The following is a 25,743-nucleotide window of genomic DNA, read 5'->3' on the forward strand; positions in this document are numbered from 1 at the left end:
TAATGATAAATCTCATTTTGAGGCAGTGGTGCCCCATCATTTGCTATTAAATTCCTCAATCCAGTTCATTGCGGGACTGCCAGCTATCAGCTTCTCGTCCACTTTTACATTACCTCAGCATATTCACAGCAGATTTTTTTTTCTTGTATCCATTTGCTTTCTATCTCTCTCCAGTCTTAAGACCATTCTCCATTTCCTATCTTGCCAAAATACTGTATGACACTTGCAGCACTGTGATCTACTGGTGGTTCCATGTGCCAGAAAACATTTTGACAGGCACAAAACGATGGGTCTGGCAACACTTGTCTAGGTAACACCATATATTAGTGCCTTAACAAAAGCTGTTGGATGAAGAATAGGAGGTAGAAGCCACCAAAGAAACTTCCTTTCATACTTTTATAACAAAAGCAAAGTTGAATCCAGAGTTCAGGACCCACTGAGCAACTATTGCTGTTCTCCGCTCAGTTTACCTCCATCTCATCCTATTTCACTCCGATCTTCTGGTTTGTCTACCTCCATTCCAGAGGATCCAATCTTTGGGAATGAAAAAACCATGAAAACTGCAGGAATTGTCACATTTACTGTAAGACATCTGCAGGGTCATACTACTGGCATTTTAAAAAGCCAGGTTAAGACAACCAACCTTCATTCATCCCTTCCTGTATGAATGGTCTGTATGTCAAAACACCTGAAAACTGCACTGACACAATAAAACTTATTTTAACTTGCGTTACGAATAAACTGCACATGCTGTTTTACAGACAATATATATTTGTAAACTTGCTCATGCAAAATTAGTGTGCACAACAGGGATATTTGTTTTCTAATCCCCACACCTTTAAAAATGACATTTATGTCTGAGTTTTTTTGAACTGTGCCCAAACCCTCTCTTTAATGTAACAAATCTTACACAAAATTCATCTGCCAGCCAAACCAATTTATGAAGCTGAAACAAAAACCAATAAAAAGTTATACAAAAAGATGGTGCACCTGAACGCTTGATTCCCACCTCCCGCCTTTTTTGTTAACAAGTAGAAAGTGAATAAAAGAAAAAAAAATTCATGGTCACAAAATTTTGACATTTTAATCCTAAACATTACAGGGCAAATGGATGTTGGAACCTATTTCCGTACACCATGTGTCAACTTTTTAATTCCCAAATGTGGCCAAATCCACTAAAACAAGAGTGGTTAGCAAACTCTGGATTATGGAAATACATTTCTGGAATAAATGCTAGAAAAGCAACAATGGGAAAAGCCAACTGTCTCCATAAGGGTAAATAAAGTGGAACAATGTGTAGATTAGATACTTTTTCTGTTTCTTACTCAATCTGTCAATTCAGTGCATCATATGGTTCAACATAATGGTCCCCGTTTTGGACAAACATCTAACTAGTGTCCATTGATTCCAAGTTAGTGGATGATGAATCTTTTTGGATACTTTCAAAGATGGCTGCCAGCTCAGGGTTAGAGCTTATCTGTGACTGAAATTCACTCATTAATGGACTCTTCTCTGCTTCTGGAATGGTTAGAAGCGCTGCTACTGCCCTCATAGCAGATCGTTTCAGTTCATCTTGCTTTTCAAACTCCTGTTTCACTGAGTTTGCCTTTACCTAGGGAAAAAATGAAAATACGTTTAAAACTTTTGCTTAAGCTTCCCTCTACGTCCTCCTTAAAAAAATATATATATATATTTCTTACAAAGACTTACTTCCTTCCATACTACCACTTTGCACAGCTTTCAAAATCGCCTAAGCCCTTAAAAAAAAAAAATCACCACCAAACAAAACCCCAAAACAACAAGCAAAAAAAAACATCCAAACATCTACTTTTTGGCAGACTTTTTACCAGCAGTTTACAAATAAGACTGAAACTCGAATACGGCATTGTAAACTACCAACTCAATTGCCAAATCACAACAATTGCAGCAGCCAGACTCTAGCTAGTAAGCTCGGTAAACAACATGAAAATATTATCACCATACTTGCAGAGAATATAAATTTTTAAAAAGTTGACCTTCATTAGAATAACTGCTTAACCTTCTGTTGTAATTCTCAAAGACGTTTCAGTGATACAAACATAAATTATCATTAAAAGCAGTCAGATTTCTTGATGTGAAATGTAACAGAATACAGTAATGGAAAAGCAAGGTAAATGAGGCATTAAATGACTGTCAGAGCACGCAGGTGGATCAAGACAAGAGCAGTAATGGAGGGAGACTAACTGTGCCAAGACCCAAGAATCTTGTAACACAAATGAAGAAGGGAAAAACAAAACAAAACAAAAAACCCAACAAAAATAGGACCACTTTACACTGCCTCCACCCTTGGTCACCCCAGTGCTTTTCTGCAACAACGTAATCATTAGAAGTCAGAAAAACTCTCAGTACTCTAGTTTCACTCACAAGTTGCCGAAGTGGCAGCTAGATTTTTAAGGAACAAAAGAAATGGCATCAAAGAAACAGAGGATTTTTAAAAAGAAGCTAATAAGTCTACTCTTCCATCTGTAATTTAAAGATATTTAATACATATATAAGGGCCCACACATTCACAGTCCCCTATTGCAGCTTATGAACTATCACTCAGGAAACCCTGCAGCAACAAGTCTTGATTCTCAGAAGTACTCTTCATACACGAGTTCATTTATACTTCTATAAGACAACACAGAATAATTAACATAAATAAGTTTTAAATTTAAAACACTACCTTAGTTGTACACGTAGCACGCAAAGGTTCAACAAGCCTATCCAACCTCTGCAGCACCGCGCTTGGACAAAGGGTAGACAATCTCACCAACATTAAAAAGGTTAGCATCTAGGTTGAGAGAAAACCAATTCAACAATCAGTTATGCTCAGCACATATATGGGAGATACTTCCTACGATGCTGTGTAACCTTTTTAACAGCAACGCTTTAATGAAAATGACAAATATAGTGAAGTACTTAAGCGTATCAAGTAATATTTTTACCCTTTCAGTCTATTCACTATTTAAAATATTTTGACTAAGTCACTGCTTACACAGAGAAAAATGACAGCTAACCTTAATATCATAGTGATCCTTCAGGCCATCTTCGACATGGTTTAAGAATTCAAATATATCTAGTCTATCCAAACAACTATCCAAAAGAGTATACATGCACTCAAAAGCTGCTTTCCTTATGTCCAACCCATCATCGACTGTATGCTTAAATGGTCCCATTTCCACCTGTCAGCAAATAAAGAACAAAGTTAAGTAGTAAGATATTTAGAAAAACAAAGAATCTACTTGCATATATTTAGCACTGGTTTTCTTAGTTAACATACCTCTCTGATTAATTCCTTTCTGACTTTTGTTTCATTGTAAAGATGAGGAAGCACTGTATCTAAGAGGTCCCTTATTAATGACGGTTTATTGTGTGCAGCCGAGTTAAATGTCACTAGGGCTACTCTCCTGACATTGAGATCTGGGTCCTCCAATGTTTTGAGAAAATCACCTGCAATCACGTACAGAAAAGAAAACAAACCTATGAAGATCTTTTTTATTTGCTACTTTAAAAATACCTTTGCTTTAGTTTCAACCTTTCAAAAGGATGTATTTAGTGCAAGACTTATTTTGATGCAACACAGACCAATACCTGCTATTTTAGCATGATTACACACATAAATCTATTTAATTATAATCATATCAAAAGTATCATATAACTGAGATACATGACATTCCAAATAACAGAGGTAGAAAAAACACCAAAGTAAATGGCTATCACTTAATGTTATTTCAACTTTCTTTTAAGACTATAGTGTGTAAATTAATGAAAATTATAATTATCACAATCTTTCCTTTTCTCCATTTAAGTCTCAGAATATTCATTAGAAAACCAATTTAAAACCTGCAGTTCAAGAATTAGAGACCACCTCCTTAAGGAAACTATCAATACATTGATTTTTAACCGCTAAATTGGCATATGTTGAGAATTCCTAAATTACCAGAGGATAAGCCCACTCAGTAGACATTCATGTAGCAACACACCTCTCATCTCATCCCACCACACACTATGGGCATTTTCAATTTAAAGTGTCTATAGTTCTATAACACAGCCTTGTTAAAATAAACGCCTGCAGGAATAGATCATATTTTTCCACGGTGTTTGTCAAATATACTAGCACCTTCCAAGAGGAGTGAAATTTTTAAAGGGAGAAAAACAAAAGGACATAAATAAAACCAAAGATGATTGAGGGGTTTTGTGTGTACTAGATACCAATATTTTTTTGACTGGATAATCAATAAGTATTTCCAGAAACCTAAGAGGCAAGGCAGCTTCAGTGGGAGGGACAGTGGGGGGGGAAAACCCATAAACATAGTCAATTCTTCAACATAGTATTAAAAAAAATAAAGCTTAGTGATGAAAATAACACATGGGAAACGACACTACTTCCCCATAACTAAAAACCTTGCTCTCTACAAAACTGTATGTTTTCAAAGATTAATCTTTCCCCCTATTAGTATTTTAGCAGTATACACAATTTTTACACATCTTTAAACCTGTAATCAAGCCACTATAAAACATTCACCATAGCATATTAAATAAATCTACAATACTTTGTCATACAAATGAAAAAAGATCAAAAACCCACAGCATTGCAAAGCTCTTCATCATACTGAAAGCTCTGATTACCTTATCCCTGTAAAAATATACACACTTCCAATAACTTTCAGGTCACAAAGCATTATAGAATCCTAAGGACCTAAATTTACAATTTGTCACCTGGTAATACTCAGAATTCACATGTGCATACATATTTTAAATGACTGAATGCCAAGTATTTCCACGACCACCCTTCTAGGTAAAGACAGTACCTTACTACAAACTGATATAATTTGGCAAGAGCATAGGAAAGGAAACCAGCTTTGGGTATCATCTTCCTAAAAGCCCTAGCTGCCTGTATTCTTTGCCATCACAGCTTCAATACATACCGTTTTTAACACGCAACTTTTATGGCTCAGAATTCAAACAAGCTAGAATTAATAGAAATAGTTGGCTAGTACGGTAACATTTTATAACTGTTCCAACAATTACCATTAGCAGCTAGTTCTGGTACCTGCAAAATATTTTTTTCCAAGAACACTACAAACAATTTTAAGTGCAATTCTATTGCTTTGAAAACATTGAAGCTGTCATTAAGTAGAGAACTCACCTATGCAGTTCTTCAAGAGTGGGTCTATGGGTTGTGGATGATCAGAAATAGTGAACTTGACAGCAGTAACCACCGAGCTTCGAGCATATGAGGACCCTAATATGAAACAAAAGTGTAAATATGTAACATTAAAACAGTACGACTACAGAATTTAAATTATGTTCAGTTCCATTCTTTTTAAACTTTAATACTCTTAAGAACACTAAAGAAATGTTACTTACTACTAGCAATGCAGTATGTTTTCTCCATATATGTTCTTGTGGTAAACTTTAAACAGATGAACAGAGACCATAACATTTGTAATAAACACTTAAAATTATCTGCTACAGAAAATTCAAGCAATGAGCCTATTAGGACAGATTTTTTCATCGACCACATGGCTTACAAACCACTCTCCTCTCTAAAGCAGAACCACATGAGGAAAACACGTCAACGTTCTTGATATGAGACTGATTAATGAATTACACACAACGATCCCTCCTAATCCTTAAAAATTTCAGAATTCTTATCTGAAAATTCGGAATACCGTAACTTACACCAAAATGTCAACGTGTTGCAACTGGTTTGTCAAGTAGTGCTGTCCCACACTCCTTCCCCTTTAAGTCAATGACTCTTAGTTAAACATAACACCATTAATTGAAATACTATAGTCTGAAAGCAGTACATAAAATTAATTCTTGCTATGTATGACTAATTTCTTCTAGCAAAAATTCAACCATCTAAGCTTCACATTGTTGGGGCAGAAGGAAAGCAAAACTTCACGGATATCAAAATTGAAGTATATCATGCACAAAACCAGATCAATTTATTAAAATAATAGCATAAGGCCGTTTGCTACAGTATGCACATGAGTTACAACTCCTCACCTGATGCCAAGTATCCCTTGAGTCGTGGAAGCAGAGTCTCTGGGTCTATTAACGTAAGCTTGCCCAAGCATTCAGCAACAACATTCCTTGTACCCTCTTCTGCACATTCGCAGTGTTTCAGGAGTAAGGCCCAGATGTTCTCAACATATGGTTTGAGACCAATGACTGATGCAGAGCTAATTATTTCTTTCAAGGAATGAAGAAGAAGGTATTGCCTCTTAGGCTGACTGGTTATTTCTTGTAAGACAAATGGCAGATACTCAGGAAGATTGCCAACACTAATACTGCCTAACGCGTAAGATGCAGCCGATTTGACTTCTTCACTGGGAGAAGAGAATGCTTCTAGTATTACAGACTTCAGCTCAATTTGTCCACTTAAGTCAATGTGATGCCCAACTTCCCCAAGAGAAAGCAAAGCCAAAAGCCGAATGGAATCCGTGGACCTTGAGTTCTTGACATCTTGAATGAACTGACCTACAACAGCTGGCCCTTCCTTAGGGCAGGCGCGAGTAAGGGCAGCAACACATTTGGCAATGGAATAGTAAGACTGCTTGTGAGTAAGTGCTGTGCTCTGTGAGTATACTGGACCCGTTAACATGCGCAGTAAATCCATGTAGCCTAAATTATTTGTACCAGTCACAACCAAAGCCTGGAAAAATTCTAGCATGGCACTAAGTGCTCCACCCTGAAGTAGAGGCGATCTCACCAGCCCAATAAGTTCATTGAGAATGGACCCACTAATCTTTGACAGGGAAGAAGGATATACTTTAGCCAGTGTTGTCAGAAAACTGATGGCCATCTGTGATACATGCATATCACTTTCACTAATCAGAGGTGGAAGCTCATCGAGGACAGCATCAATCATGGCCGCTGTCAAGCTGTCACTGTAATTCTTAATTAAAATATCTAGAGCAGAAAGAGTGCCCAGTTTCAAAGCTCGCTGGTTCTTTCTCAAAAAAGAAGCAAGAATAGGAACTCCTTCCCCAAGGATTGGTCTCAAATCTATCTTCAAAGGAGAACCAGCAATCAATGTCATGGCCTTCACTGTAGTTAACCGAGTGATCTCATTCTTCAATCTCTCTAGGAAGATCTGAAGTGTACTAGGCAGGTCAGTGCCTAGGCTGTCACCGAGGCTACAAATTATTTGACCCATGCAAGATATTGCCCGTTCTTTCACCTCCTGATCAATGTCAGCAGCCTTTAATCTCTTGATTGTACAAGTAAACAAATCTTTGATGTAAGGTGTGGCATCAAAGGAAGAAGGCTGGTCTAAAGGACGAATGACTTTCACAAGTTGTTGGGTAACCAAAAGCGCCTCTGATGTTATCTTGTAAAATGGGTCTCCAACACAAGCTACAACAGGAGGTACCAATGCTTGAACATGAGGATGAAAGACTTGGGGGGCATGATTGCAGAGGATCACATACAAACAGGACAAAGCATCTATCTTCAGGTTAGAAGAACTTGATTTGTCATTCAGTGAAAAAATTATTCCTGGAAGAAAAAAGGAAAATGTATTTTTAGGTTAGGTATTTATATTCTGTGAGAACACTTCAAAATTTCTGAAGGAAGGCAGCCATATTCAATTTATGTTTTCCTGCTCCCAGCCTTTCTTGAATGCTTCCAAGCCCCTTTCACTATTTTATTCAACCAATTTTCAAGCTTCCTCTACACAGAGGACATGGGCCTTTTGATGGTTTGTGATGTATTTTCTTAATTATAATGGGATTCTGAAGCTTTAGCTTTTCCAAACTTACTTTTCCTTGTTACTTCAAAATTCCACATTTTAAGTCACAAAAGCTAAAATAGGGACGACATTTTGCTTTGTTGAGATAAGAAAGGAGGCACAGTTTGACCTTACAATTAAGAAGCAAGTTAAGGTTGTGGGGTTTTTTTAGATGGAGGGAAAAAAAAAAAAATCTCAATCTCACAGCCAACCCTTGTTTTCAAGATTAATGGAAATATGTCACTAAAATATTTATATGGATCCACACAGTACCTGATTATTTTGCTGATTTCTTTAAATAGAAGCAAGACTTCAAAGCTTTTGCAAAATAACACAGTCAAGATTTGAAGATTTTGAAACTTCACATGCAATTTACTAATAAATCTTTAAGTTAATGATGTTTCTCATACCTGGTACAAGTACAGGAACATGTTGTGTTAGGGCACCAGGTAATACATTTACTAGCTCAGTCAGCATGTTAAAGCAACACTGACGAGTCTTCACACTTTTCTCCTTCATCTGTTTGTGCAAGGCTTTAACTATGTTGGGGACCTGTAATCATCACACATCTGTTAATTGATTCAATAGCTGATACTTCTTTATACCACCCCAGTGATAAAAGATGGAATATGTGTGTCCTACCTCCTCTATTTCCGATTTCTCTACAGAACTAGAGATAAAGATTCAAAAGAATTGCTATCCAAAAAAATAGTCAATTAACTTTAAAAGGTGAGATGAAACCAAGCAAAACTAGATTTGCATTAACACAACTATAGAGAGCAACAACTGAAATCACCCAAACAATTCAGTTACAAAAAGGTTTTCAGCACTATCCTTTTTTATTCTGCAAATAAAATATGCTGTAGCAAATCAAGTTTTATCATGATCATTAGAGCTTACATGTGCATTACAGAATGCACAACATAGCTATTTTGCTTTGGCAATTTGGCTAAACTGCATAGGACATGCAACTTTTACAGGCAATGGTAAACAAGTGAAATCAGATAAGCACATTTGCAAAAGGCGGTAATTTCAGTTTCCAAGACTGCTGCACTTTTCTGGGCCGGTTTACCTGGCTTGCTCTCTTTGTTAGTACCACAGTAATAAACTGTAATCTGTGCATGAAGAAAGTACGATACAGCGTATTTCACAAACTATTCTTATGGACAGGGCACAACTTCAGTGTGTCTTCTCAAAGATAACAAAAATCTTGACAAAGATAACAAAAACAACCTGACTCTGAAGCATTGTCAAAGGTGTCTCTCCTTGTTCCATTGCATCAGGATCACAAAGCCAACTTTGCACAGGTCGAGTTTGTTTTAAAAGAGAAAGATATGCATGAAAAACATCTGCTTTAACATTCTCTTCACGTTCTTTGAATCTGGCTATTAAAGCAGGAGATACAGTTTTGTAGAATTCTGGAAGCATTTCGTGTCGTGTGCTAACCACAGCATCCAGACATTTAGCAGCTGCACGCCTCACTTTCCAGCTCATGTCATCATCATCACTATATTCATCATCGCTCCCTTGAAAAAATAAATTATGCATATGTTCAAGTCTAGACAATCAAAGCATCAAGTTTTATTTTAAACAATTAATAAGAACACACTTGGGTTCTTTGTGTAAGGCACACTAAAGAAGTATGTTCTGAACCTATGTCAAAAACCATACATAAAAAGCCTTCTAAACTGCCTAAATCATAAGGCTAGTTATTTTCTCTGCCAATTTTATTTATCTTTATTTGTGATGTAAGTGACAATGCAACAACAATTACTAGTTGATCAAGATTCAACAAATTATTCTGTTTTTTCTTTCTAGGAGTAAATCAAACCATACTCTGCCCCCGGAAAGGACAACAAAAAAGATACGATAAGCAATACAAATTGACTTTTTAAGTGCTAAATCAACAACTATGCAGCTCATTCATTCTTAAAGTAATGAGAATGTTATGCTCTAGGTTCAGATTATTTGTGTGTCCAAGTTTTCATAAATCTTAACATATGGCAAGGTATTGCCACCATATTAACAATAAATACCTTATACCTTTCAGTCTAAAACATTTTTATCCTACAAAAAAACACTGAGTATTTTGCGATTTTCAATCTGTTCTAATTTTATGCATTAGGTAACAATATATTATAGTGGAAAGTAGTGAGAAGCCTTTCCCATGCTGAATAGGTATTTTCAGTTCATTAACTAATATTCTTCTCACTTCAGTTATATCATCCTACATGCTTCGCCTTTTTCCACCTTTCAAGTATTTTAAAATATTTGTCTTGTACTTTACGTTCACCCTTGGAATGATTTCTCTCCAACAACAACATCCTGTACTTTTATTCCAAGAAGTGAGTTCATAAGGCATGTTTAAAAACAGTACAAAAATTGAATACAAAAGTATACAAGTCATTCAAATGCTGGTACTTAGCAGCAATACTGCCCATATCAATTTTCTCAAATGTGTGCAGGTTCACAAGCTCTTTCTCTCCCCCAGCCCAAAAAGAGAATATACCTTGATCATCATCATCACCACCATCAGCATCCATAGCATTTTCATCCTCATCTTCATCATCATAATTGTAATTAGGATCATAGGTAAGATATTTAAGACAAATGTTTATAATAGTAGATACATGAGGATAAACTTCTTTCGGACATCTGCGTAATACAAAAATACAATCAACATCAAATTACTTTGTAGAATTAAAATATTTCTGAAAGACTTCATGCCACATACTGTACTTTGGAGACATCAGCCAAACCAAGTACTATCAATGCCTCCATCTGAATTACAGAAAATCAGAAAGGAAGTTCAGAAAGGGCAATGCTACTATGTAACTGAATTTACTAAATTGGAATGTTGCGGAAGACCAAGATATGCCTTTGGATATCAATTTTTTTGTCACTGCTATTGGACAACAGATATTATTAGAATACTTTCCCCCCTCCTGTTTGCATAAGTAGCAAGGACACAGTAGAAAATTCCTGAAGTACAGACATAACACACTGCTTAACAGTTAAGTTACAAGATAGAACCATAGGAACAGCTCCAGCTCAAAGCTTGCAAAAATATTTTGTACCAAGGAGACTACCTCTTGACAACCAAATGGCACACTATTAAATCTTAACAAAGCCTGAAATAGGTACCCAAGAATAACTTACCTCCTAACAAAGGATTCAAAGGCTTGAATGCAATACTCTCGTAGTTCATCGTCATCTACATTACAAAACTTTACAACCAAAGGAATTATTTTCTCAAGATATTCACCTGGTAAGAGAAGAAAATTAGCAAAGTAATTACTCTCATCTAAAAACTTTTAAAGTTACAGATTATTATATTATTTTTTTTCTTACCTATTCTATGACCTGCTTGCCTACTGATAGCAGCAATACACTGTATATAGGTCCTAGTTGTTGACATGGAATCATTTTTAGACAGCTCTGTCAACAGATGTTCAATAAGGTCAACAAAAACCATATTGCCACAACTCATAACCAGGTGACCAAGAGCAATGATGGTTCTTTTCCTCACAGCAAGTCTGGGGCTAGTCAGCTGGGGGAGCAGACAGGTCAGAATTGAAGGATGGAAGTTAACAAGCAGTCCTCCTTGCCTTAAAACAGACAAAACACAAACTCAAACCAATTGAATCTAGATAACTTTGTTCATATACTGTACAACAATTCTTTTAAATATTCCCAAAACATCACAAAGATTCCAATTAAGTCATTGAAAGTAAGCTTTTGGAACTTTTAAAAAAACAAGAAGTGAGTTTAAAATATACTCTCAAAGCAATAAACATTAAAGTAAGCTTAAAACTACAGTTCTCAGAAGATAAAATAATAAAGTAATCAATCAATGAATCAATCATCTTCAATACATTCACTTGTTTTTTCCTAAATGAAGTTTCACCTATATTTAATACCTTACCATAATATTTCACATAACTGAAAGTAAATTAAATGTAACATGTAGAAAATAAGAGTTAAGCTTTAAGGATTATTTATGAGCATTCACCAGCATTTTGGAAGAGGGATGTTTACCTGCTCAGCATATCAGCCATGATATCCAGTGCCTCCAGCTGAACAGACACATCTTCCTGCTTGGCTATAGCACTTGTGAGACGTCCTGTGATCTTTTTGCAAACATTAGCTGCTAATGCAGAACCTGAAAGTACAAAAAACCTTCAGCTTTTTCAAAATTAAAAAAAAGCACAGTTTTTAACACCAGAGATCACGTTTGTGACTATGGAAAGCAACCTGATCTCAACATAAAACAGGTTTTTCCACACAACAAAACAAGCTGAAACATTTGAGAAAGGGGGAAAAAAACATATACCCAAAGTATTTTAAAATTAAAGTAAAAATGTCTTTACCACGACTCCATAGCTCCCTCTTCCACCAACTGCCTAGTGTTGTTCAGGGTAATTATGAGAAAAGAAGAAACTCATGTCATGGTAACAGCTACCCAATGGCTAGCTCTCATCTTCATTTGCATGAAGGTTTTTTTTTAAAAAAAAAAAATATCACACCTTGGGAATATAGATGTGAAATTAATATCATTCCAACCTATATGAAATATATTTTTATATATATATGGCTTATTCTTAAATATATGACTAAAACGAAACATAACAATGGGACAGTCAAATGTGTTACCATACAGGCTAAGAAGAAAGACAACAATCTATGAGTTGCAAGCAAGAAATAATACCTAGGTTACTTTTGTATTAGCAATACTAATTATATCAAAAGATTTTGCTCCATCTTTGTTTGAGCTTTACCTCCACCCAAAAATCTCCCTTTGTTTTGTGTAGGCAAACAAAAGAATAAAAGCTTAAACTGATTAAGTAAATAACTAATTTTAAATAAAAGTTTACACATCTCACTACTGCTTGATAAAAGCAAAACTTACATGTGGACTTTCAATAACAGATATTAAACTCAGACCTTTTTTTTAATTTAAGAGACCTCAGTCTCTAAAAACTGCATTTCCAATGCCTTTTTAATCACTTCTATATTTTCATTCATATCCTACACTGCGATATCTGAAAAGCACTTGAATAAAACAGTAATGCCATTAACTGATGAGCTGTTCATCATTCTTGTCTCTTTTGGAGGAAAGACTGCCTTCATTTAAAACTGCAGGTAAGCGTTTCAGTAATTTATCAGGCAATTGTTAGAAACACAGGGTACTTTCCAAAACACTTACCAGAAACTGAGACAAGAAATCAGATCATTAAAGAAGAATACCCAAGTTATAATCAATTTTAAAGTATACTATCAATCAAAAAGCAAGATGAGATTTAGCTGTTACTACAGCCTAGAAATGTTCTACTGGACAATTATTAAAGTAGGAGCTTTTACACTCAATTTGTTATACCGAAGTTCATACACTGTATGTTCGTTTTTCACATGAATGTAATTCTTCAGTAAAAAAAGTTTTTAAATTAGTAAAATTTGACAATACAGTCAGAGAAGAAGAAACTAAAAGGATATTTGTGTCATACATTTTTTTCTCTAACAGAAATTAGTTCCAATGTTAAACAAACTGAATCTTCATCACTAAAGAACCCCGCTTTTGCATTTTTTTAATTAGTAACGAAATGATAAAACTAGATAGTCTTGAGTACAAAAAGGTCTTACCACTGGAAGCTGGGGGGAGTTCTCCAATCACAGTTTTAAGGCCAATGCTTGAAATGTCACGTAACTGTTCTTTATCTGAAAGCATGTTTGTACAGAGGGTATCTACAATGGTCTCCACTTGATACTCCTTCACTTTACTCACCAAAGGCCCAAGGCTGTACAAACAGAAGAAAAGTATTAAATCCGCAACCTTAAATAAAAGCCCTTGTTTTACTTCAGTATGTTGCATTCAAGTCACAAACTTAAGGTTGGTTTTGTCAGCAATATAAAGCAGGCTTTTAAAATCTGAAAACCTTCAACTGGTTGGATTGACAACCTGTCTCCATAAATCTAGTAACAAAATACTGGTTTAGTACGCATTGTTTTATCTAGTGGCGGAAACAGATTTTGCATGTCTGTTCTCTTTAAGTCTCAAAACCAGAGTCCCTCTTACTTCTCAATACCAAGATTTATAACAAAAGTTACCTAGCCAGAGACATCAGTTTATGTGCTTGACCATCAGCGCCCGCTTAGTTCACAGACAAGTAAGCAACCTTCTTAATCACTCCATCTTTATTCTACACAATGCTTGCGTTCAATCCGGTATACGCTCAGACTCATTCTACACCTCAGAGTGCCTTCCTTAATAGAATGTAAATAGTAAACCAAAAAATAATGACATAGCATGCTCTTCTTCACAGACTCCAAACACCACTATACACACAGCACGTTGTAACATTTCCTCTCTTTCTTCTGTTTTTAGTCATTCCAACTGTTTTGAGGATCGTAACGCTCTTGTATTCACTTGTCAAATGCTCCCATTTATTCAAAATACTAAAACCACAGATGTCACCGTCTTCGTAGCCCTATCACCAACTGTCAGCATCTCTCCATTGTTAATGTTCTGCTCCAAACAGGAAGTTATACGAAAACAAGAAATAGAGCCTTATATTGTCTTTATTTCCTTCCATTCACCTGTGAAAAACCTCCATATGAACTCCAAGAACTTACTCTTTTCTCCTCCCACTCCTCCCACTTCTCACTCCAAACTTACCTAACTTCTCCCTGTTTTTAAAACACCCGCCTTCAGACAAAGCATCTCAGAAATAGGAAATCAATTTTGAAAGACTTTAAATTACCAAATCTTTTAATGTAATTCAGCTTCCTCAAACATACTCCATTAACAATGAACACATGAAATGCTGAAAGATGAGCATTATAAGCTGTTATAGGCATTCTTATAATGTCCCATCAAAAAACAGTACAGTTAGCCTACATATACAGTAACTACTCTGAAAGACATAACTCCCTTGTTTTGTAAGCTTCTGCTCTCTGTATGTTGATCTTGCCAGCTACTCTTTAATTCTGTGGTGACATCCATAATATTACTACCCAATCAAGAACGCAGGCTTACTAATGAGACATCAATACTAGAGATGAGATGCAACATGAAGCTAAAGCTCTACCAAGCTTAGGTTCTGTACCAACCGTGACAGATGCGAGGGCAGGAAAAGGAGTTGTGTGCAACAGTCCCACAGGAGAAAAAGCAAAAGCTTGAGGCAAGAATGGCGAGAGGAAAGGCACAGACCACCTACAGAAAATGTGGGAGTCATGAACTAGAGGCGTAGCCAACAGCAGAATTAACAGATACGCAGATGTATCTCCAGAAAGCTATTTGTTTTCTTTTCCTTCTGAATTAAAGGGATAATGGACATCATTCTGATTTGGCCTTGTGTACAGACCCTCCTCTAGTTATATTTTGCAGCTGCTCCAGATGTCCCACTAAGGAAATCCTACAGCCTGATTCTCAACAGCTTTTCCTCCTGTGACACACACTTCAAGTTATACACATCACCATTGAATTCAACTTTGGCCACAGTGAGAACGCACAGAAGTTTTTCAAGGGATTCTACACGCGTGTTCTCAGTGTGAGCTTTGATGAACAGTAAAGCGTGAGGACTTAATTAAGCAAGCCCTTTGCACCAAAACAATCTGGTTAAGATTTTGAGGAGTGGAAAGACTTATGCAAGGCTGTTATTTTTTAGGAAACATGTTTCAGAAGCTCAAGCTTTATTGCTGTTTCTTCATGAAAGTCAAGGCCCAACTTGCAGTACAGAAGTCAAAGCAAGCCCATGCAATGGTTCCGAAAGATCTGTGCTGAGAGGACAGACAGCACGTTAAGTGGTTCCAAGTGCTGGGCTAAGAGGTGGTGACTCCTCCTGCAACTGACAGAGTCAAGCCTTACGGATCAGAAATGACAGATGTTTCTGTGGCTTACAAGGGAGAGTCCAAATTTTGTATATGCCCTTCAATATTGTACACAATGTACACAGACAACCACACCACAGATCAAAGCTATGAAACTGAAATACTTGGAAATTAAGGTAGGAAAAAATGCAGAAGAAGCAGCATCTTAAAAGCCAATCACAAACTGATTATACGAGGACTATGTTAGAATGTCATGCCTCCATATAAACGTCTTTTTTTCCACAATGAACTTTTAACACTGTATACATCTGCTTTTCATTAAAGTTGATTCCAGCAAAGATAACTGAGACTAAAATGATCTCTGTAGGTTTAGTAAACACTACTTTTGGACAGTTGAAGTCAAACTGAAACCCTACAGGAAAAAGTGAACGAACTAACTTATTATCAAAACAAGACTAAGATCAAGAAAGTAAAGTTCAAACTTTCAAATATAAGCCATGATTCACTACATCTACGTCAGACTTTTGAGGCTGTTGGTGATTTTAGGACCAGATGGTCATGATCTTATTGAAACATCAGAAGTATGCAAAAGTTCTACAAACAGATGATGAAATCGGTTGTAAAAAAGGCTAACATAATTAACAACAAAACAACTTCCCACTAGAAGTATTTGCATAGTTTAACTCCTTGTCAAGTGTAAAGGGAGTATCCTCTCCCAATATGGGCTGTTTTCCTATGCTGAGAAAAAAAAAAAATAAAGTGATACTTGGCAAGTGGTAATATATTAATTTACACTTCCATTTTTATTGATTGGAAACAAATAGCAATTATCAAACTGTTAGAACAGTTCAGCCACAAGTTAGTTTGATACACAAGGGTACATATTCCCACCACCCACTCCAAAACCAGCCTTTCAAAGCACTTTCCAAAAACAAAAAAAAGGTCAAGACACTAGGAAAAAGGTGGGAAGAGAACCTCCAAATTCATGCATTTGATTGTACAATTTAATAATGGAGTTGCCAGATCATAGTAAAGAGCTAAACCCTGATTAACAAATATTAGTATGCAGTTCAAGTAAAATGAATAAATCGAATACATTATATTCTGATTGTACCAGATTACTGGAAAGAAACCATCTGGATGAAAAGTATTTCCCTTCGGACCTTAGTGATTACAATGGGGAAAAATCTTTTGGTTTCATTTTATAAGATTTTGAGAATTATTCTGAATTAAGAGCAAGTTTCATGTTCAGAAAAAGCACAGGCATCAAGTCAACTGCACAAAATGGGGTATAGGGGTGGGGGGCAATCTATAAGCAAGCAGAAATCTGTCCAAGCTAGCAAGATATGAAACTCTCAGTAAAGACTATTATTCTGAAAGCAGATCGTCCAAAATCAAATTTAAGTTATGCCACTCAGGCAAAAAATTTACTTTACGACTACTACTTAAATCACCTAATTCCCAAATAATTGTATTACCGAAACCCACAAGTGTTTAAAGACAGAAAAATCACTATTGAGCCTTTACAGTCTAAAGGAGAGTTCCCTTCTTTATTTATTTATCTCTATTGAGAGACAAGCATACAATGCACAAGATGACAAGCGAAACGGTTTTTCTTGTTTTACTGGAAATGGCTCTGGAGTTTAAGTCTCTCCAAGAACACAGCTGGACCCTGGGTTCACTACTAGCTAATAAAACTGTCAGCCAGGCAGCTGCCATTGAACACACAGGTCACAGATCACTATTCAGAAGGAAAGGCTCGAGGCTATGGCATTCAGCATAAAGGCACTGAAGTTAGTTTAGGAGCTTAGTACCATATTTGCCAAGAATGACAGCAAGATAACCTCACACATTTACTACCTTGCTGGTACTGCTGCGGAAGAAAGACAAATTCCTGCATTGCTTTAGCAGTGGAGATCTGAGGATGTGAATTCCAAAGCGCTGTTAATGAAGAAATGTTATCGTGTATTAATTTAACTTGTTGACCCATACACACTTTGTATTATATCACCATTTTTTAACGTGACTTGGCACCTTGGACCATATTGAATTAACTTTGGAATATACAGTCAAGCTTGACAATGAATTTGTTCTTTTTGAACAAGCTACTTTAGCAATCCCCACTTCTGGTCACAGCAATTTTTCCCCATGCACACTCAAAAGGACAAAAGAGGAACAGCCTGGTCAAACAGTTTAGAAGCACTTAAAGGGTAAATTCAAAACCACGTTTCAAGTTCCTCTGAAACTCAGTCTTCTCTTCAGTCTTAGAGCATCAAGTTTTCCATCCCTCCTGCTACAAAGGCTCCCAAACACACTCGGAGTTCCCCATACCTTTCACACTTCCTGCCTTAGAAGTCCTTTCAGTCACTCCAAAGCCACCCCCCCTCCACCATATAGCTCACACCACAGAACCATAGACCCTCAAAAAATCATTATTCCACCCAATCTGGTCACCCATTTTCCCCACTCCTGAAAAAACAAACAAACAAACAAAAAGACTGTGTTCCAACAGCTCAAACCGAACCGTTACACACAGCTGTTGGGAGGGAGCTAAACTGGAGGACTAAGCTGGCTCAGATTCCAGGCGGACTCAAAGAGCTGAGATCTATGGCCTTCACACTTGGACAGCTAGCAGACATGGCTCTATACAGTAGGACAAAACCGAAATACATCTTGCATCCCAAAACCTGTTGTTGTATGTACCTGACTGCTGCTACCGTTCTTTCCCAGGTCCAAGAATTCACAGCAGCCAGAGCTTTGTCATAAAAAACACCCAACAGAAGCAAAAGGCAGCAAGCAAGAAGTGCAGACCGAACATGGACATGGACAGACATGAACAAAGGAGATTAAAGCAAGCTCTTGCATTCAAGCACTAAGTGTAATTTATGATACGATAGTAGCCAGAGCAAGGTTCAAACTTTTGGCATTAGCGGTCTGTCACCATGTTAGGTGAATTTAGGAGCTTTTCTTTCAATGGCCATGCTCATAATGCCTTGCCCTCACAAACTCACAACAGTGGTTGCACGTGAGGCACAGCACTTAGATTCTAACACTCAGGCCCTAACCTGGCACTGTCCTTTAATTTAGGAAAAGGGCACTGTACTGTAATCTTTAGATTCCATCAAACCACCTCCAGAACAACTAAACCCCTGAGAGTAGAGGTTTAGAGGACAATATCCACAATCTAATCTGGTTATTTTACTTCCTCAATCATGTCAAATTAATACTGCAATCTTATTTTAATAATTCCTGGACACTGCTACTTGCAAAGACCTTTTTCCTCCAACAGATAAACTACTGATAAATTTGTCCACAAGCATTTGCCAACACACAGATCATTAGCAAGAATTACCTCCCAGACTCTAAATACATTGAGCCGTCCCTGACCGCATTCCTAAAAGTTGCAGCATTTTCTCTAGTTGCCCAAAAAGCTCACAGCTTTCTCCACAACTTGATTTCACTCTTCAGCCAAGCTTTCCCTTCACAGTGTTTCATTGACACACCACTGGTTTCTCTTCAAATACACACCGCTGTCAGAGACTACTCGACAGTGTTGTTGCGCTCTTCTACCCTTGGTGCATAGTAAATTGTTTTGCAGCAGTGCAAGCACAAGTCCCCTAGAACAGAAACAATCGCAATTCCACGGTATGATGACTGCCCACAGTAGTCCACAGAAATTCCCTGTGCGTTTCAGACAACAGACTACAGCATACAAAGGTGCAAGTGCAGAATCTGTAGAAACCATTTCACATCTGTAACGTAGAAGTACTGCGAACAGAAGCACTAGGAAACAGGAACAAGCACACGCACAATTATGGAAGCGTACTGATCTAAAACTGAGTAACAGTATCCTTTCAAAAATACGGCGGGCCTTCAGAGTAGCAATGCTAAAAGTTTGCTTTTGACCAGTAGCAAGCAAGTTTGCTATCTGGTTGGTGAGATTCCAGGTGGCAATGTCATCCTTCCTTTCACTGCTAGAAAGGTCATATCTTCTGCTTTTTGCAGTTTGCAATGACTTGAGCAACTCTATGAAAATACATCTTCCACATCCCAGAGATGTGCAGCTCACACCATCCTTTCATATATCAACTTTGACAGATCAGCATCAGATCTCCACCAAAAAACAGTCGCTACGTAAGTGAAAACATCTGAAATGATGGTAAGGATTCTTTTTAAACCTGAACTATTGAATAACTACTAAATTCTTCTGATTTAAATGTGCTTATTTTTCAAGTGTAACCTATGAGTAACTAAAATAATCACAGCAAAGACTGGTCAATTACATCCATCCCAATTAAGTATACGAAACAGGTTTTTGCTGATGCTTTAAAGATGATGAAACCACTGAAATGACAAAGTCATTCACATAAACACTTGAAATTACAGTTTCTAGATACCGAAACCAGATTTCACCTGCATTAGTGTCTTCAGTCCTATTTATTCAGCCTGTTAATTCAATAAAGCTGACATACCAATTACAAAGTAAATTTCAAGAAATACTGCCTCAAGCTATTCTGACCTTTAAAATCAGTAGGTATCACTCACAGACCTTATTATTAGTCCCAGATTACAAACTAAGCTTATCTGAAGTTGAAAAGAAAGTACAACCTTCTTTCATAAAATCAGTTCTGAATACAAAAGTTTTGCACTTAAGCATGTATTTTACACATTTGAAGGCAGTTTCAGATATTGTTTTAAGTGCTCTTTGATCTTTTCCCTTTCACTAGCCAGTAATTTGTGTCCAGTTTCTCTTTAAAGTCAGAAGTTCATTCAGCTGCCCATGGAAATAAACAGTGACTGTAACACACTGTCTCCTTTAAGTTACGTACATTTGAAAATAAAGGTATTCAAAGTGTAGCTCCTTATTAGGAAGGGGTCACCAACTCATAATCAATTATAGTCTCAAACTCGCATATTTTAACAGCGATCAAATAAGCACATTTACTCACAGAGAAGAGTTAAAATTCACAAATGGAAGAAAAAAAGAATTGATTCAAATCACCTGCATAGCATGATGTGCAGCAGCGCATAACCACAGCATCCAAAATGCTTTAAAGCAGCTGAACCGGATCAGCCACACAACAGCCTATATGTGCATCATCCTGTTCACACTAATGACTCACACTTGCAGCATCAAGCAGCCTTCCCTATATTGAACTACTGCCCAGAGAAGCCACACAGACAAATCCAGAGAAACTACAGTAGCACAAGGCAGGAATCACTGAAAGTACTTACTTTAATCCCACTTTTTTTTTTTTTTTCCCCCCCATATACATGTGTACATACACACATGCTTGTTTGAGTTTTTACAGGTTTCAGGAAACCTTTCAGGGTGAAACAATAAAAATTTGTAAGTAAAGGTTTAAATGGCAGAATATCAAACTATAGATAACTGCTCAAAATGAGAAGCAGTTCATCCTCACACTGCAACACTGAACATATGAAACAATGTGCAATTTGGGCCAACAGAACATTACCAACATTATCAGCAATGAAGAACAAACATCCCATCCAACCCAATACCTATGTTTAGACAAAACATACTGCTTGTCTAATCCAGACGAACATAATCTTGGGTACAGCTACAGGCAGTGTAACTACTACTGCCATAAGGTGCACAGGATACCATGCTGGACTACACTAACGGCCTTAAACTAAGAATATGCTGTAAGAATGACCAATAGCGTTTTCTATATTGGCTGATTGTATCAGATGAAGCAAAAAACAACTACTCCAGAAAACACGTAGACAAGAAGAATACATTTAAAATTTTACCTGCTCTCAAGAAAAACAAGGTGAACAACCTGCAGGTACTGACCTAGTTTGCATCTACTGCCTGCAGTAACAGAAGCTTGACAAATATATTCCTTTCTCTTCTGTAGGGTCAAAGCTCCAAGAGTACTAAGGCAGCTCATTAATTTTCATTTTTATTCATCAATGGAACTACACCATCATCTTGCAAGGTAGCTATCCAAATATCCATGAACTCTTAACCTAACTTCTGTTAACCAAAGAACATGTTTTATCCTGTGCAAAACCTATGTAATATAGCTGAAAGGAACAAGAACAAAATCACTAGTGTGCTTTGAAGAGATAATAAGAAACAAGTTCATCAGCATTTTAACCAATAGAGCCCTTCCTACTCAAATGTGAAAGCAAGCAGTGGATAAGGCAAAACTAGAACACTGCTTGGTTGTTCCTACAATTGCGTAAAAAATAAATGCTTCTTTAAGGCTGCTCCAAGTTGGTTTAAATCTGCTCTGTTCAGTGACCTCAAGAATCAAACCTTGAAAGAGTGATCCTCCTGCAAGAGATTCTTATCTGCTCAAGGAGTGATCGATACCTTTGCCATTCAGTGTTTCCATTGATTTACCTGTAGAGGAAGCTCCACTAACACTACAAATCTTTCTTCCCTTCATCAAGGAAAAATCTGTCTCAAATGCAGATTCAAAGGTACCTAGGGTTGTCTTAAACGCTTTTTCTATAAGAGAGGGAATCTATACTTAAGTGGGTCATCAAGTACCAGCCTGATGAAGGCTCCTACTGATAGTCTCTCAAGTCCACCAGAGCATTTAAATTAATACAGATCTAAACACAGTTCATGCTTTCCTCAGCTCAAAGAGCCAGCAAATCAGTAACAGAAATACACAAGTAAAGAACAACAACACAAAAATATTTAAAAACCAAAAAGTCAAGAAAAATATGCTGGCTGAATTTAACTTGCCAACAAATTCAGCTTTCACCCAGCGTTGCAATAAATGGAATACTTTAGATCAGCTTGAACCATCTTACAAAAACTACAGCTTAATAGCGGTCCTCAAAGCATATATGCAGGTGATTGGGATGCCAAAAAAAAAGGTATGTTCAAGAATGTACAGATTCTAGATGAATGTTCACAATTTACCTGAAAACCTTTCCATCATGTTTCCTGTCTTATCACAGTAAATTTAACACTGTTCTTCATATAGATTTCTCAAAAACACTCCAAACTTAAATAGATAGTGTCATTTTAATTAAATCCGAAAAACTCATGAGTATGTCCAAGTAAACTTTAAAATTAGAAGAACAGTTAATAAGAAAAGAACAGGAAACATGCAGACGGGCACATACACCGGCAGGCATCTATTTTCTCACTCTCTTCCCTTTGCAATCTTTCTTTAATGTTTTAATAACCATTACTTGTACTTTAGGTCCAAAATTCTAACATGGCCATTAAAGACTGTGATATATAAGCTGTGTCTATGTGTATTAATCTAAATTTCAGGATAACTGAAGAATGTACACTGAAGTTGAGTACTGCATGTATGCTGCAACGTAACTTCTCCACAAAATGCTACTGCACACAAAGACAATTCTAAGCCTGAGCCAAGTTTCATAATAACCTACTCTTCTGATTGACTACAAGCAATCTGTTTCAAAGACATAGAACTGAAGCTTTACCACAAGAAACTTTGACATTTCAGAAGTCTGAATTAAAAAAAATATGGCATTTTGTGTTGTTTGTTAAAAAAAGAGGGGAGAGCGAAAGACACATTTTAACAACACTGCAATCCTGGTGAGAGTAGTGAAAAAGCAGTGACAATTATATTACTATAGTGCTAATACTAAACTTGGGCTTGAAACTTACTATTCCTACATTAGTTCTCTGTGCAAGATTTTGGTTACCATCACTGAAAATATTTCAGAAGCTTAAGCAAGCACTCGTAAATACATAAGCACATGCGCGCACTGGCTTGACTTTTCTGCTTTGCTAGTCTGATAGGGCAAACCTTAAAGAATAACAAGCTGAAACAAACTAAACATAGCAAGTTGACTTCAATTCATGCCTCCTGGAATATAAGCAGCATAAATAGAATATTAAAAAAAAAAACCTCTGAGCTCACAAACAAGAAATAGTCTCAGGGACACTAGAAACTTCTTCACTTCTTGTGCCTCCTTTAAGGGCACAAAAAGTCAGAAGGGCCAAGAGTAAAATAAAAAGTCATAATAAACGTAGCACCTCTTCAAAGGGCGCTCTGGAAAAGCCACACCACAGGTCAAGTTAAATAAATTGAGGAAGAGAGGGTACTGAGGAACAGAAGTCTCTCAAATGCAAATAACTGCACCCTGACCCCATAAAACATTTACTAATTCCTGTAAAGCACATAAAACCATTAACTCAGTATTCTGAATGTTAGTGAAGAGGTTAAGTTCCATATTTGATAACCAAGGCCATATATTTACCTTTTTATGTTTTCATCTCTGCTCGGAAACTACTCTAATAATACAACTCTTGCCCTACACATCATCTACCTTCTCACAGTCAAACATCAATGTGGCAACTACCACTGAATTATAATATTTTTAAATCTATTTAGCATTCAGGAGTTATCACCAAAGAACAAGCATGTCATTCACATACTTTCAGCAAGGACTGCATGTGCTATTTGTCACCTGAAACCCCAAATGTTAATCTGCAGTGTCAACAAAAGATAGTTCTGTAATAAACTACAATTAAGGCCGGTAGCCTACAAATACAAGGGTTCCTTTGTGGACATCAATTTCACAACTATTTTGTGTAGCAGTAGTCCTTTAAGTTTTTCAAAAGTGCTTTATGTTGTTCAGTCATTAAACAATTCTTTACACCACAGAAAAAGAATACATACCATTTGACAGCTAAGTTTTGCACCTCACCATTTTTATCTTCCAGTAATTTCAAAATCATCTTCACCACCTTTCTTTCACTGTCATCATCCAGCTTGATAGAATCTTTCTGTAGCTCTGTCATCAAGTCATTAGTAGCCATAAACCTGACAAAAGATAGTCAGATAATTATTGCTAAAAGGATACAGGTTATTCACAAGTCTTAGGATTCGAGATTCTCAGTTTCCACCATTTATCATCAAATAAATCACATTAAACTTTGGATTACTGTTACCTGTTTTGTGATACAAGTAGCATTTATTTTAGTTGTACAATAAAAAGGAGAAAATTTGTATTTATAAGTGACAGTAACTTTTAGTTAGGTCATCGTCCTTCCCTGATAAGAAGGACAGCTACATATTTTACTTCCGCTGTTTACATTATATTCCAAATGATCTTCACAAAGTAAAACTGACACTTTCATGGATTTTAAGCAGACTTTTCATTAGCTACGCTGATGTTGTACAAAAAAAGCTTTTACTTTTAAAGTCCGTTCAAAATAAAAGTAATCCAAGTTTATTTTAAAATAACTTTTAAGCAAGAAGAATACAGAGGTTTTTAAACATTTGTCCACAAAATTCATAAAAGCCAAACATTAAATAAGGGAGAAATAAAGTTGAAGCTACGTTTTGTGTTTTTCATTTACTTCCCCTGTACAGACTAGTTTGTTTGTAGTCCAGACAATGGCCAATAAATTTGTCCTGCCCTCAATCTGGGGTGCCATATAAACACCAAGATTAATTCTTGAGAGATCAAGCAAATAAAATCATCGTTCATATCCATTAATTTACTATTTAACAATGCTGTCATATCGACCAATACAAGAACACGCTGAAGAATTACTTTCCAAAAATAACGCTTATGTCTTTTGTTGCTTTTCCTTCTGAAGTCTGTTTTCCAATCTGTTCTTCTTTTGTAAGCGTCCTCTCTTCTCAGGAGTAGCAATACAGATGTATTACTCAATTACGAATCCCATGGGCTTTGGAACCAATCCCAAGCCCCATTCAAAGCCCCAGACAAAAATGGATTGTAATTAAGCAGTTAAGGTTGATGTTTGGACTTCAGGCACATCAGCCTCAAGTAGACATCACTTGGGCTCAGGCCATACTTGGAAAGTTATCTCTACAGCCTGACATGCCAGATACTTTTTTATTGAAAATGAAAGCCAAGACTCTGCATAATCTTAATATGCATCACAAATGCCAGATACCCGCACTAACAGAATGGACCCCAACTTGTCCTGTCTTTTAATACAGTAATTCCAGTCTAATAGTCTCAAGGTGTTTCTAAGATAAGACCTCACTCATTTTGCATTCACTCCAACAGTCCCACTGCAGCAAGCCTGTAATCTGACAGGAACCAGATGTGCACGTGAACAGATGATGAATGCGAATAGCATCATCTTTTAGGCACAGCAAAGAAAAAAAGCTACTTGGTAAGTAAAGGTAATGGACAGGTAGGATGAGAATAAG

At 36.7% G+C, this 25,743-nt stretch overlaps 1 protein-coding gene across 1 annotated transcript; it reads right to left on the reverse strand.

The window, feature by feature from the left end:
- Positions 1-759: 759 nt before the first annotated feature.
- On the reverse strand, positions 760-24,376 carry CAND1 (cullin-associated and neddylation-dissociated 1). Its single transcript, XM_009887806.1, has 14 exons — positions 24,235-24,376; positions 13,403-13,557; positions 11,801-11,924; positions 11,114-11,370; positions 10,922-11,027; positions 10,272-10,417; positions 8,996-9,288; positions 8,173-8,314; positions 6,037-7,530; positions 5,171-5,266; positions 3,302-3,471; positions 3,039-3,203; positions 2,705-2,812; positions 760-1,612 (listed from the first exon to the last, which is right to left on the reverse strand). The coding sequence occupies exons 1-14, from the start codon at positions 24,372-24,374 to the stop codon at positions 1,388-1,390; spliced, it is 3,621 nt and encodes a 1,206-aa protein (XP_009886108.1). The 5' UTR covers positions 24,375-24,376; the 3' UTR covers positions 760-1,387.
- Positions 24,377-25,743: the final 1,367 nt, after the last annotated feature.

This window comes from Charadrius vociferus, unplaced genomic scaffold (assembly GCF_000708025.1).
Source record: "Charadrius vociferus isolate BGI_N301 unplaced genomic scaffold, ASM70802v2 scaffold125, whole genome shotgun sequence".
Lineage (NCBI taxonomy): Eukaryota > Metazoa > Chordata > Aves > Charadriiformes > Charadriidae > Charadrius > Charadrius vociferus.

Bases quoted from the DNA above. Each gene is read 5' to 3' on its own strand.
- CAND1 (XM_009887806.1), bottom strand. From the start codon at position 24,374: ATGGCTACTAATGACTTGATGACAGAGCTACAGAAAGATTCTATCAAG. The intron at 8,315-8,995 runs GTTGTTTTTGTT...TGATGATTACAG, and splicing joins TGACAATGCTTCAGAGTCAG to GTCCCCAACATAGTTAAAGC. The intron at 1,613-2,704 runs GTAGTGTTTTAA...TTTTTTCCCTAG, and splicing joins GTGCTACGTGTACAACTAAG to GTAAAGGCAAACTCAGTGAA.